At 43.5% G+C, this 15,613-nt stretch overlaps 1 protein-coding gene across 2 annotated transcripts in view; it reads right to left on the bottom strand.

Annotated features, from left to right (window-relative positions):
• Window positions 1-1,207: 1,207 nt before the first annotated feature.
• Window positions 1,208-15,613, bottom strand: part of BLTP3B (bridge-like lipid transfer protein family member 3B) — a 2,399,137-nt gene continuing 2,384,731 nt past the window's right edge. For both annotated transcript variants that reach the window (XM_069629381.1, XM_069629382.1), the window contains one exon: window positions 1,208-2,028. In XM_069629381.1, coding sequence (XP_069485482.1) covers window positions 1,900-2,028 — 129 coding nt within the window. In that variant the 3' untranslated portion in view covers window positions 1,208-1,899. The remainder of the gene's footprint in view (window positions 2,029-15,613) is intronic.

Raw genomic sequence — 15,613 nt, forward strand, 5'->3', positions numbered from 1 at the left:
TTAGTGGATGTGGCTGTTGAAGAGGGCTCAACAGGGCGTAGAGGTTGAAGATCATAGGTAAGTAAATGAATTACTATGGGACTTTACAGGTGATGGGTGGAGGTGGTGATCTGGAGGTACCCATGTGGAAATACTGATGGCAGTTTGCTAAGTAGGAGGCGAAACAGAGGAGGATGTTCGCTCAGATTCTCATGTGGTTATGTATGCAGTATGCTGTTGCAAGCTTAATGTTTTACTGCAGGATTCTGCAACCTGTGGCTTTCCAGATGTTTTCGACTATGACCCATCACACCATTGAGTAAACTGGCTAGGGTTGATGGGATCTGGTAGTCCAAAACATCTGGTTCCAAAAGTTAAAGAATCCCGTACTACTCTGTCAAAAGATTGGAGAGATATTGAAGCATATCAGGAAGCAGTGGTCTCCATCATTGAGGATGTGGAGTGCACCGTCCATTACTTGGTTGGTGACCATCTCTTTGAAGCATCTTGGTCTGAAGCTTGCTTGATAGCTGTGTAGAATGCCATTGGTATGTATGTGTGCCTGAAGTTGGGTAGTGGTCCTATGTCCTGTTACCTTTCCTCCATACTTATGGGCGTTCGTCCTTAGGGACGGGATCCCATTCCCAAGGACTGACACCCCATATGTAGGGAGAAAAGGGAGACTATGGACTTGGAGTAGAGAAGTTGCTACAGAGTAACCTTTTCTTTGTGTCACTCTCAACGATCTTGCCTAAGAAGAACAAGTTACTCTCTTACCTGGTAACGTTCTTTCGATGGGATGGTCCGATGACGTATTCCATATCTATGACAGTAAGCAGCACAGCTGTAGTGATTACTGTCATAGATATGGAATATGTCGGAGGACCCAATCCCCTTGAAAGCAAGGTGTGTGATGCAACGAAAGTTGCTGAGTTCATCAGGTTTATCAAAGAAGCAAGCAAAAAGTCAGACCTTGCTTTTCTGTTGTATTAAATATTAAGTCTTGAACATACACAAGTCTGCTCTACAGATTTTTCCTATACTCGACAAAATGGTCTGATTTTCTTCGGGGTTCAAGCTACCCAGAATAGATTACATATGTACTTTATCAATCCAAACGAGATGTTGGAAATTCTCAAAATGTGAACATGATCCTTCCCCTTTATCATCACTCATTTAATATACAACGGTTTTGCATTTAAATTCATGGAAATAAACAGAGTGTAGGTAAAATGAAACACTTTATTTCAATTTTCAGGTTAGATGGGACAATGAGATTTTATAACTCAGCATCTCACTCAAATACGCAGTAAAAACTGTACATATTTAAAAATTGCATTGTAATAATATATATTTTTTACAAGAATTAAGAAAATGTTTTACTATATTATAATATTAATAGTGCAAATAAAATCCTCGATATGTATACAATTGGAACATGCAACAATGGCCTCTATACTGATATGCATCATGATACAGCCACATCTACAATCCAATGACAAAGGCAAAATATATTGTGGCCGGTGTTGCATGTAACTACTGTAATCTCAATTAAAAGTAAACCATTCAATCTTAGCAATTAAAAATATCAAGTGTGCGTGGGAAAATTGCCTACTTCATGAAATCCGTTATTATATCTGATCACCCCCACCCTCCCCATCCAGATCAACATGTGTGAAATATCTTAGTTCCCAAATGTATCATTCAAATTATCAAATTGCACAGAGAAATACAATCATAGTGTAAAGTTGTAATACTGCTTGCAGTAGTAACCGGTAAAGTTGCAATTTCACTCCTTGCACTTACATGCTTGGTAGCACCATCTTTCAAACAAAAGCAGCATTTAAACTAACAATCAGAGTATTTTAGTATAGGCAGCACTTCTCGGTCCAGCTTAGTGTTATCAACTCATGATTTACTCTAATGCTTATTTTCAACTGCCATTCGTTTTATTTGGTGAAGAAGACTGTCTCGCTCCATCTGGGACTCGGCAAGAGCTAGTTTTGTCTTCGCCAGTTCTTGTTTAAGACAATCATTTTCGTCGATGAGCTAAAATGATAAGATAAAAACGCATTTAACATCTTTTCGGAGCCCAACTGGTCAGTCAACATACTGGATTTGATCAAAATTCAGTGTGGAAATATTGTAATTGACACATCAGAAACATCTGTTTCGAAGATTGCAAGTAAGATGTATAGTGTTATTTTCGAATACATTCAGATTGATGAAATGCATTATCACAATTCCAAAGTGCATGCATTATACATTCAGAAATGCATGTGGACTTTCCTCTGATCAGGGCAGAAAGAATAGATGTACTGAATGTATTGCATATTTTTTGTCCCAATCACTATGAGCCTCATTACGAGTTTGGAAGGGGGCCAATAACGGTGGTAATGCAGTGGTAACTGAGTTACTTAGCACTGTTTTACCAACGCCGAACTATGCGTTTGGCGGTAAGGTGGAGGAAAACCATCCAGCAGAATGCTGGCGTTAATTCCTCTGCTTTATCGCCAAATAGGTGGAATTACCACCAGCAATATTACAGCCGGCAGTAATACTGCTGACACCAATAAAATAAATGGGGACTAACACCACCTACCACTACTTGTAATCCAGTGGTAATTACGCCAGACCAAGTGGCAGTAACAGTAAATTGGTTTGGTGATATTTCAGCAGTTTTACTGCCGAAATACCACCAAACTTGTAATGAGGCCCAATATCTTTTCAGTTATCTGTTTTCAGACTGAGTTTCCAATGCATTTATGATTCAAAATTATCTTCACTCATTTCCTTAGTATCTGTAGACTATATTGCAGTGTTGCCACTTAACTTCCACGGTTGTGATTTCTTTCAATAATTTCTTTCATGTCTTTTTTTTAGTAAAATGCCAGCAATACTGAATTCCATAATACTTCTGTGACTATATATTCAGAGTGATGATGGCGAACTACTTGAAAGAAATTGCCCAATGACTGCTTCAGGGTGCAGGCCAAGATGGCTGCCTAGAGCCGAGATCCGGGGAACCCCTTGTATCACATGACCTAGGTGTGGCTGCGGCTCCCATACTGGAGCAGTAAAAGGTGTATTGAGACCCAGGCCCTGGTGTAGTGCATTGGGTCCCCCTTGTAGGTGCAGAAGGCGAAGTGGAGTGGCAGAGTGTAGGACGTGCAGTGAAAGACCCGAAGGAGACCGGGTCTGACAATAGTGCAGGCTGGGTGTAGGTGTTAGCGCATCGGCGGGACAAGATTGATGGCTCCCGCAGATGCAAAAGGAGGCGGCATGTCACCCGGCGGCTGACAAATCTGCGATCCCGTGGTGGTGGGATGGAACAGAGCAGAGCCGACGCCTGGTGAGCGGGGTGCCGAAGGTGTATGGGAGGGAAAGGGTGGCACTCTGCAAGAAGAGCTGGAGGACCTGTGACGGAGGGTGTGTTCCCCTCAGCTTCACATGCCAGGAGCACACACTGCTTGTAGAGGAGCATTCAGGGCCAAGGTGCGGCCAAGGTGGAAGGAATATAGTAGGTGAGCGGTGCCCCAGGATCGTACAAAGCATTGTGGAAAAAGATAGGAGAGGGCGAAGATTGCTGGGGGAACGGACTATCTGCATAAGAGCAGATATCTGAATTCTGGAGGAAGAGATGCAGGGTGACTACTGTAGTTCACAATACCTCCCAGCAGAGACGGTGGGTGATATGTGGGGCAGGCTGGCAGGAAAAGGTCTGCAGCGAGTACCGGCCCTACAACAATTTCACCAGGACCAGATGTTGGAGTGTGGAGGGGTGGGCATGGCTCAACAAGAGGGAGACAGGAGGGGTCCTCAGCAGTGGCTGTAAAGGATGACATACAGAACATTCTCCATTAAATCAAAGCCCTTGGGGAGGGGTATAAAGACCTCAATCCTGGATGCCAGAGGATAACGGTGGACTCATTGATAAACAGAACTAAAGGCATGGAGAATAAACAACTCAGTGGGGACTTGTTGGAGTTGCGATACAACACAAGGCTGCTGGGCTTTGAATCTAGGGAGGAAGTGATCTGGCTGAAACTAGACGATCTAGAAAACAGGGAGAGGACGAATAATTTGAAAGTCATTGGTCTCAAGGATCAGAGAAGGGAAACGGCAGAAGTGGAAATGAAGATTAAAGAGTTTGTTAACATACTCTTCCTGGGAGATGGGGGCGGAACAGGAAAAGGTCCCAAGTCAGTGGTTGTCCACTTTCACTTTTATGCAGAAGAAGCAGGGTGTTTGAAAGAGCAGATGTCAACCAGAGATCCGGACGAAGGTGAAAGGATTAGTACATACTAACACTTGTCCAGTTTTTACACTTGTGCTGACCACTAACAACCTGGTTGAATGATAAGGGCATCAGAAAGAGATGGGCTAATCAATTTGCCTGGATCAATGAGGTCAAAGGTGGATTATAGGATCACATAAAGAACAGAAGCGATGCAAACCCTTCAGCATATCACTGAGTTACAAGATGAGGGGAGCCATCCTCCTCAGGAAGGGAAGGAGGAGGAGCGAGACTTGTCCAAGGCGTTGCCCCCGTGGATGTGGGTTCCTGATGAAGGAAGTTTCTACGACTCGGTACGCCCTCTCGGATGAAGTGACATTTAAGTAGGAGGCTGGGCGTAGGCCCGAGCAGTGATTTAGCTATTAGTGAAGGATGTTGGTTATGTGTTTCAAAGGACAGAGGTCAAACGCAAAGTTAAGTTTGTTTAAGTGAGGGAGGCTTAACCTAGTGGTCCATCAGTCTTCTGGACATCATTGGGTGGTGAGAATGGGGCAGGTGAGGAGGGGAGTTGGGTGGGAGGTTGGGGGGAGTGACTGGTGGAGTGGGGTGGGATGGTGGCCAGTCAGGCGGTTAGAAGGTATGATGGCGCAAAGGGAACAGTCAGGAGACATAGAATAGGCCCGCATTAGAACAAAGATGGGGGAGTGGAGGAAGTCTGATGAAGGTGGAAACCCTGAATGTGAAAGGCATGAACACTCCAACTAAACAATCCTTTGTCGCTCAGGAATTTCAGAGGTTGGATCTCAACATAATGTTGGCGCAGGAAATACAGCTATTGGCAGAGGAGGAGAGGCGCATTGCATGTGTGCATATAGGGCAGTCATATTGGGCTTCAGGGAGGTGAAAAAAGGGGGGAGTGGAAGTTCTGTTTCACAAAACGTTGAGTGTGTCTGACCCTCAGGTGACTAGAGCAAAGGATGGAAGAGTGTAGGTGGTTACAGGATGTATAGGTTGGGTTAACATGGCAGTGGCAAAGGTATATTGTCCTAATCAAGGGTAGGCAGTTTTTGTGCACTGGAGTTGATTTTGAAAGAGACACAAGGGATATTGTTGATAATGGGGGTGGTGGGATTTAACATGTGGGTAGATCCATATTTGGATATGAAGGTGCGACTGGCGGGGGGCTGGGCGTCCAAACGGAGTAGGAGTAATCTGGGAGGGATGTTGGAATCTCCAGGACTAGATGATGTGTGGAAGCAGGAGGAGGTCTGGGGGTTATACGTTTTTCTCTCCCCCACATGGAACATGTACCAGGATTGATTATTTGTGTGTGGCTAGGGAACTATTGGGAAGGGCGATATTTTGTGAGGTGGTCCCTATTGGATGTTCGGATTATGACATGGTGGTTATGAAGGTTAATTTGGAGGGGTTGACTTTGCGGGCCACAATGTGGTGGTGCAACAACTCACTCTGTAGGGACGTAGTTTTTGCAGAGGAAACGCAGAGAACTAAGACTATTTTGTGGTTAATGATACCGGCAAGGTGGACATTTGTACGGTGTGGGAGGCGGCAAAGGCAACATGGAGGGGTCTGTTGACTACGGAGGGGACAAGAAAAAAGAAGGAATGGCTGCTACTGAGAGATATGTTACATAAGGAGATAGCAGTCCTCTAAAAAAGAATAAAGGGTTCAGCGGTGATGGAGGAAGGGCTTCTACCATTACTATCTGCGGATTGGATATGTCGCTCGGAAATTACAATATCTGAGAAAAATATGAGAAAGAGGATATGGCTGACTGAATGTTGGCAGCCAGACCTAGGGCACAAAAAGCGAAGGAATGGGGGGACGAAATAGAGATGCCAGAGAGTGGACTGAGTTCAATGTCAGGTGAGATACCCTAGAGTTTTGTGGCATTTTATGACGTTCTCTATAGTGCTCAACCAGTATCAGATAAGGGGTTTATGGCGCAATATTTGAATTATACTCCCCTTCCAAGATTGAGGTCAGTGAGGGTGCAATCTCTAGAAGCTCCTTTTACTCCAAAGGAAATCCAGAGAGTCATATCTAAAATGCCAGCAGGAAAGGCACTCGGGAAGATGTTTTTTCTATAAGGTGTCATAAGAGATTTGCTCCCTTAATCTGCCTGTACTTAACGAACATTTTCAATTCAATCGTGGAAACTGGAAGGGCTCCTCCCTCGTTTGGTCAAGCGATAATTACGGTTATTCTTAAGGCGGAAATGGACCCTAAAGGTGTGAGTCGTTCAGACCAACATCATTGCTCAATTTGGATGTTAGCAGATAGATAATGCCATAATTGCTTAATTTGGATCAGGTGGGGTTCATGCCGGGAGGCTGGGAGCTGACACGTTGCGTAAAAGGCTGAATCTTATTGACATTGCGAGAGGGATGGGGGAAACCCGGTGCTCCTAGCCTCAGAAAAGGTGTTTGTTAGAGAGGGGTTGGAGTTTATGTATGCTGTTCTGGGGAAATGTGGGTTTGGGAGTAGGATCTTTAATGGGATAAGGGTGATTTATTATGACCAGAGTGTGAGAGTTGCAGTAAACAGGAAGGTTTTGAGATGGTTTGCTTTACGTAGAGGGACGAGACAAGGCTCTCTGTTGTCGCCAATGTGGTTTGCCTTCACGCAGGAACAATTAGTGGAACAGATTAGGGCCTCTCCCAGGGTAGAGAGCTTGAGGGTGGGTGATAAAGAATTTAAGTTTGGATTGTACACTGATATTCTTTTTACATTTGCGGAATTCCTGTGGGCCAGTTCCAGCAGCATTTGAAATAATAGAGTATGAGTAATTCTCAGGTTTTGAAATTAACAGTAGGTCAGTTCTTTTTCCTTTCAACAGGGATTCGGAAAGGGATATTGCGGTCCTGGAGTCTATGCGATTGGAGCTCTGTCTGGAAAACATTAAATATCTTGGGGTCAAGGTTTCTGGTCTCTTGGTGGGTTACTGGAAGCAAACCTTCCTCTGCTGTTTGAGTCTTTATATAAGAACATTGATATTTGGGGCAAGTTAACTCTTTCATGGATGGAGAGGGTTAATGCCCTGAAGATTAATTTTCTTCCTAGGGGCCTGGTTTCAAATGTAGCCAAAATTCGGATGCCAGAACAGACTTTGAAGGAGGAGAAGGGTAGAATGTTATGTTTATTTGGAAGGGCACGACAGAGGGTGGCTTATAGTATGTTAATCTTACCTAAACAAAAGGGAGGGGTCACCCTCCCGGATCTAAGCACTTACTATAGGGCAGCACAGTTGAGGGTATTGGTCCCTCATTTCAGGATAGACACACAGAAGCAATGGGTATTTCTGGAAAATTGTCAGTGGATATGGGTCCCATTGGGGAAAATCCCTAGACTAATTAGGGCACATGGTATTTCAGGCTATATGTGGGACATTTGGAGGTAGCATCTAGGGATGAAAGAGAAAACGCCATTGGCCATCTCTTTCGAGTCACTTGTGGGCACCTATGCTGGGATGAAGATGTGATTTCAGGAATGGCTTGAGGCGGGTATGAGTAAAGGTAAATTGGATTTCAATGCAGGATCGGAAATAGCGCTCTGGATTGGAAAGCTATCAGGGTTTTTGTTCTTGCAATTGAAGGGTGTGGTGACAGAAACAAAGTGGAAGGCTAAGATACAGCAGGACTTGACGCTGCTAGAAAACATCCTTGATATGTGGTTGGGGAATAGGGGGCTTGATCTCGGCCTGTTACGGTGCATTGTTGGCAGTAAGGACTAGCAGCACCGAGAACATCATGGCCAAATGGGAACGGGACATGGGGCGGGAGATGGATGAGGTTCTGCGGCAGGCAATGTGTATGGGTGCACACAAGACATCTATTGCATAACATGCATGGGTTAAATCTCTTGTACTGCCAAAGAGCTCCTATGTGCTCGAAGTTCATGGCTCTTCTGATGATGATGTTGGTGAAGGTGTGAGCTCCTCAAGTGCAACCAGCGGACAGGTTTGTCATGCTGCTCTACACGCTGGCCACCACAGTGGGTTTGTGGGTGCGCGGATGCAGTGACAGTTCATGGGTTTTATTTTGCTTCATCATGGTGCCCTTGCGCACTGCTCTGCGTCGAACTTGACATGGTTAATCGAGGGACTTGGCAGCCATATGATGGCATTATTTTGACATTTTAGGCTTGCTTCATGTTTGATAGCTGCACAGACGTGTGAGTGGCCCTAAAGCACACAGGCTGGATGCTATCTCCATCATGATGTACTGTGACATTTCAGTGCTTCAGAGTGTCAGAACGGTTGGCCCAGATTTTTCTTTTGATGGCTTTTACTCCAGGTTTCTTTTCCAGCATAATACTGTGGTGATGCATAGCCTACAGTTTGGTTGGAAAACCTGTGCAAGAATGCTTGTCGTGGCCTCTGTTTTAGAGTACATACGTATGTGGGAACGTTCACAGTCATACATTTTTTTTGTTTGACATGCTCTCTCCCACAGGAACAACCATGAGGCAAACCTGAGGCTTGGACCTAGGACCTGGTAAATTAAAGCTTGAAGTTATCTTTTGGGAAGGATTGCCATCTGGCCAGGGTGTAGAAGACCTGGCTTTTTTGATTTTTATTAATAATGAAATGATGTTGTAATTCTATCCCGGCTAACTCTGCCCCCTTTCCACAAACTCCATGGCAAAAGCATTTTGTACATCTGTGCACTGCTACATTACTATCCTGATCTGCTGTGGCCCAGAGCAGGTTCAGATGTCACAGATGCCCTCTTCACAGCTGCAGTGACAGCCAAGTCATGTCAGCACAGGGGCTGTATTTAAAATGTGCATCGCAAACTACATAATTATAACAAATCCCCATCCTGGTGGCAGTTATAATCTTTAAATAAAATTCATACCGAAGTTAGGGTATGCTGCATGGTATTTCTGTTAATTATTATAGCCACATCAAATTGGCATCATGCTTAAACAGGGAGGCTGTGGGAGCGGTTAGTGGGGTGCAGTGGGAATAGGAAAGCGAGATATTATGCATCATGCTTATGTGAGCCCTCTGAGCCCAGCCAGCCCAGCCGAGCGGAGGCAATGTGTATTCTCCCTAGACCGACTGTCTTCCAGCAAGATAGCCCGTCCGCAGGAGCTGCAATGGCAAACAAGAATCAAAGGGTGCACCCTACAGTAAAGGATCAGCCTCACACCAGGGTCCTGAATACTAACGGGCCTTCGATGGTATGGGTCTGAGAAGGTGGTGGGTTAGTTTATACAGAGGGAGCTCCACACAGTTAGGGGAACAGTTCTACCATATAGTTTCTCTCTGTACCTCACTTTCATCCCTGTCCCCTTCACTTCCTTTAGCAAAAAGCACTTTGGGTATGACACAAGAAGGCAAGAACCCCTTGTCACAAGGGCAGAAATAGGACCCCTTAAAACAGGCTTGCTTTTATCATGCATTGTGAAATTATGGTATTGGCTAAGATAAGGTGGTACAGGTATCAAGAAAACAGACACAAGATTAAGGGACAGGGGCACTCCCAATTGGCATCTGCCCTGTCTGGGATAGGACTGGCTCTTGTTTCCACCCTGGTATGCCTCCCACCCCAGGCTGTGAGCAGTCCCCATCTACTATTGAAAAAGGTCAGCTTACTGACCCTGTCACAACAGATACACTATCTCGAACCACAAAACAGAAGCACCAGTGGGCTGACACGTCACAGGCTAGTCACACACTGCAAGACCTCTCGGTAATGGTTTTGAAAGGTGACCTCTTGAATACCGCACACAGAAGAACATGGAAGCTCAAGTATTTGAAGATACTTAACCTAAAAGACAGAGGTCTGAACCTAGATATAGGTTGTATGCTACAATAAGGTCAACATTGAAACCAGGACTAGCACTGCAATCACATCAGCAAAGACAAAAGATAACCCTTCATTACTACTTCTCACCAACATCTGTTGGATACAACTGTACAGGACCCTATAGGTGAGGGCACACTTTTAAACATGATGGGGGAGATGACAATGATGATGTACGTATGGCGTTGATCAATGCTAGATCAGTTGTAGCCAATGCGATTGAATATATTCATTTTTTATACATCGCTGAAACCTGGTTTACCGACAACTGTTCCATAAACGTGTACCACCTAGACATTTGATGATAATAATAATAAGCATTTATATAGCGATATGGCCCCTGAGGCATCTGAGCGCTGCTCATTATTACCCACAGTGCGTGGGTGTGATTAAATGGCTGAATCACCCCAATCAAAAAGGGGGCAGAATTGCCATTATATATAAATCATATTGGACCATCTCCAACTTAGAACAACTAATCTGGGACAAGGTTAAAGTATTACTATGCTATCAACCACCGGGCCCAATTGATATGTTCCTGGAACACTTAAACAACTTCCTCTTCACCACCGCTTTGAAATACTCTCATCTACTAGTCGTTGGGGATTTCAACATTTGGCTGGAGTCTCAAAATGATACCATGGCGACCAAATTATCTGAAATGCTTATGAGGCTCGGCATTAGCCCTCTGAGAACCAACCTTTCACATAGGAAAGGAACATGCCTCTATATCTTAGCAGTAAGAAGATCTGGATTTTGCATGGCGGATACCGTGCCAGTTTCCTGATCTGATAATTTTGTAAGAATTTGTTCAATGGCGTCAGCAGAGGTTTTACAGGTCGAGAATGAAAAAACCCCAGACACTTGCTTTTGGTACCGAGCAAGAAGAGACTTCGATAAAATATGAGGAGATATGATTGCCAGAGCCATAACCCCTGAAATAGTTTGGGCTGTGTAAAAAGAGGACTTTACCACCGGCTTTAGAAAGATGGAAGAAATGTGCAACGATTTAGCACCAAGAAACCTTAAATGGCTGAATACACATTAGAATATCTGGTTTATGCGTGATCTCAAAATTGCACAAAAGGATTACAGACAAAACGAAAATAATTGAAGAAAACAGAGATGCTGAACAGTGTGTTCAGCTTTAAAAATCTAAAAAAAAGTTTTCACAGCTAAAGTCGCCTTCTTGCAGACAAATAGTGCATCAGCATTAAATAAACCTTGAGAGCTCTTTTTAATATTAAATAATGTCATTAATCCTCTGAGTATTTCGTCCAAACTGATCCCTACAGACCGATTGACAAATTAATTCAATGTCTTTTTTAAACAGAAGATTGAAGCTATCCAACAGGACATAGATCAGAAAGCCTCTGTTTTAGACATGAAAGTTGCAGAAATTGACAATTTTGAAATGGTAACCTCTGTTACTATTCTTAAGCTTTTACAAACCCTTAAACCTACCATTCACAAGGCTGATGGATTCCCAGCATATATAGCCAAGAACACTGATGAATGCCTGACTGATTTTGCGACAGTTGTAAATTTTTCCATAACTGAGGGGTTTATCCTGTCAACACTTAAAAAAGCTATACTGCCACCTTTACTGAAAAAACATCCCAGAACCCAAAAATACTGCAAAATTACCGGCCAGTTGCGGGTCTTCTGTGGTCGGCTAAGGTATTGGAAAGAGTAGTGGCCTCGCAGTTACAGGCCCATTTAGAGGAATATAACATTTTGGATACCCATCAATCTGGGTTACGACCAATGCATGGGACCGAGATAACATGGATTGCAGTGTGGGATGATGTTCTGAAAAATGCAGATGAGGGATCCCTAACATTGTTGATTATGCCTGACGTCTCAGCCGTTTTTAACACAGTAGACTTCAATATTTTATTATCTAGACGTATTATCTTGCTAACGTGGCAGGAGTATCTAATAAAGTATTGAGATGGTTTCACTCTTTCCTGACAGATTGCCATCAACGTGTTAAGTTGGGAAATTTCATATCGACCAAATCCCAGGTTTCCTGTAGAGTACCCCAGGAATCCTCAGTTCCAATTATTTTCAATATTTATATACAACCCTTGCTGAAGATTCTTTCAAAGTTTATTCTGTCCTACCACTCGTACACAGACGATACCTAGCTATACATGCGGATTACAGACACATTGCCACTATTAAATAACATTGACTGTACAACTGAGATTGCAACTCAACCCTATTTAACGGAAATCATATTGTGAGGACTAGAACATCTACTAAACAAACAAGAGGCAGTACCCTTACTGCTCCATCTGTTTGGGTTGCCATCTATATTTTCTTTCAAGGTTAAGTATCTTGGTTGCTACTGGCAGTCAGATCTGGGCTGTAAATCTCAAATGAACACCATGGTGCAATCTATTTATCACACCCTTCCAATAGTGTGACCAGCCCTTCCATATTTGGCTCTCATGGATGCCCCAGCAGTGTTTGGTTCATTGGTGAATTCTAAACTGGACAATGTTAATGCCACCTTAATAGGCATTCCTAAATATCAGATTCAATGATTGTAAGTAGCCCAAAACTTGGCTGTCAGAATGATCTTCAGAGTTTTCGAGGACTACACCAGTGGCAAATTCTCTAATATCATTGCCCTGGCTGGCAGTGATCCAACAAGTTGATTTTAAAGTCCTTTGCCTAATGTATAAATGTGTAAATGGACTAGTCCCCTCTTATCCTGCGACTAGGCTCTCTCTTTGCCAAGTGTGTGGTACAAATAACCAATAGAATACAGAACATTGACAATGGACCTCTTGCATGTCTAAACATAAAGGCTTTCAAGATATTATCACTCATGAGGAATCTTGCGATAACAGCAGACACTGCACAATTAAAAATGGTACGATATTTTGCCTTTGCCACACATTATGCATGCTAGGGAGACCTTCTGAAGCTTGAGACATTCTTAGTTAACATTGCACACTGTCTCCTTTAAGCTTGAGGGACATATTTTGAAGTGGTCAGGTTGTATACCAGCCAGTGACTCCTAAGCAGCTGTATTGAAATCACAGTCTGAACATTACACAGAGGTTGCAAAACACCTTTTCAGATGCTGTGGGAGGCAAATGCAAACCACACCCAATTTTCCAATTATTTGTCTTTTGCTACAATAGGTTACTAAAAGAAAGTACTAGTGCCCACTTTAAGATTACCTCTGGAGGAGTGAGGCAATAGTGTTGTACAGTGTTGGAACCCTGCAGTCTTGAACATTACAGAGTCTGTCTTCTCTGTTTATCATCTACTGGTGCCGGAGAGAAAATTATTCAAAAATCCTGCCCACTTGCAGAACGACACTGAGTGAGGCAGGAGTGTTGTGCAGTGTTTTTGCTGGATTTGCGGGACAGTGGCTTCCAACCCCACCCAGCTGACAACTTTCCTAAGGCAAGAAGGATTACTCTGCCTTCCCGATTATAAAGTTGAGACACGGAAAACTATCATTGAGACTCTTTTGCAAAGTGAAGATCCTTCCATTCGAACATGGTGCTGGACGTTCTGACTTTGTTTGCAGAGTCCTAGACTTTCTCCCACTCCTCATTTTGTTTTGCAATAAAAGAGCCCAGCATCTGTCATTATCGGGAAACGTTGTTCTTACTCGCACTGAAATTACTATACACGTTCTTGGAATTTATTCCGCTTTACGGATACACCGCAGGGAACAACTAGGAGCTTCACAGGCATATGGAGGTCCCCTGTGGAAGATTGATGACTTTAGATTGCCTGTGCCTAAAATCGAGAACATATTACATTCAACAGTGTGTGTGAATAGTATTTGCTTACTTAAAATGCATCTTTCAGTGTGGCTAGAAATGTGAACTGTTTTCAACGGATACCGTTTTGTGTGTTCCCGTCTACAGGTGTTATGGTCCTGCACACCACATACATGCATGCATGCATGCATTCATGCATGCCACTGCTTCGCCCAATCAAGTTTAAACTGAGAAGTCTCCTTTTTTCACTATCGGAATGAACTCCCCAGTGTGTTTTTATGTGGTACTCATTTCCCTCTGTATCATCTGATGAAAAGGTCCATGGGACTTCAAAAGCTTATGAATTGTTCCACCTCTGCATACTACTTAGTCCAATAAGAGGTGCCACAGCCTGCTTTTTGTATGATCCAAGTAGAATACTGTGAAGGATTGCCATCTAACGTGGCTGAGATAACTGAAGATTTTATTTTTAATAAAAATAATTATGCTGATAAATAATCCATCCCAAAAAGGGTTGTCTGCTAACCAGACCCACACCGCTCCTTCATAAAGTGCTGTTCCAAAAGCATAGAACACAAGTGCCCTCCTGCTCTTTGTGGCTTGTTATTCAGTGGCTTAGAGCAGGTTCAAAGGTCACCTGTGCCTTACTGCCTGAAGCAGCCAGTAATTGTAAAGAAAGGTTGCATTTATATTATGTACCACTGACTCAAAAACATGATACTTATGGCCCTATCCGTCTGGTGGCAGGGCTCGGAATTGCTTAGAGCTTGGGAGCAATTTAGCTCCTGCTTCTGGCCTAGGAGAGCCTGGTTAGCTTGAAATCAACAGCTACCAGGAGCTACTTTTGGCTCCACGGGCCAACTGGTATCTAACATTCAGATTTGACATTAACTTTGAGTATTTCAGAATGTAAATAAAGAAGAAGTAGGACACATGTAGTAGACATTTGCACATAATGGATCATATATAATGGTAAATAATTTAGTTTGTCTCTCCTGTGGAATTAGATTTACGGTGCAATGTGTACTGGCTTCTTGTTCCCCAGCAGAAGCCCCTGCTTACTTGATGCCCAACACCCAGGGTGTGGTTTTAGCTCCTACTCAACGTATCATAATTTTGAAAACTCCATGGTAATCTCTAAGAATAGGCCATACCCGTTTCTGTATGGTGCACTTATTTATTAAATCCACATGAAAAGGGCATCATACAAATGTCAACCATGTTCGCTCAGGTCAGCTTTGGAAAATCGATGTGGATTGATGGCTAGCTGTTTCTGCTTCAGCAAGGGAGATAAAAGGCAAGATGCAGTCTTCTTTGATTCTCTGGGAGGATGGGTAATAATCCCCCCGACCCATACCCCCTCCAAGCATATATCATCTCCAGGGAACCCATACTTCAAATATGCACAACCATAACAGGCCTGAAACACACACTTGATATCACTGTAAGCAGATGACATGCTCTTCCCGGAAGAGAACCTGCAATATGTGCTTGAGGTGATGGATCGCTATGCTGCCCTTTCGGGCATATCAGTAAATCCTGGGAAGTCCAGCGTGTTCCCTTTGGGGAGATGCAAAAGTATTCCACTAGAAAAATTGCACATTCTGGAGATACCCTGGCAGACTGAGATGTTTCGATATCTGGGCATAAACATACCACAAGATAGAGGCAGAGCACAAACACAACACAGAGAAAGCTGTCAAAGGTATTAAAAATAGCATGGTGTTTTCATCCAGATTGCCCCTTGCCATGATGGGAAGAGCAGCACTGCTCAAGATGGTGGTCTTGCCCAGACTGCTACACTTTTTTGT

The sequence above is a fragment of the Ambystoma mexicanum genome, chromosome 12, assembly GCF_040938575.1.
Source record: "Ambystoma mexicanum isolate Mex_15411 chromosome 12, UKY_AmexF1_1, whole genome shotgun sequence".
In the NCBI taxonomy this organism is placed as follows: domain Eukaryota; kingdom Metazoa; phylum Chordata; class Amphibia; order Caudata; family Ambystomatidae; genus Ambystoma; species Ambystoma mexicanum.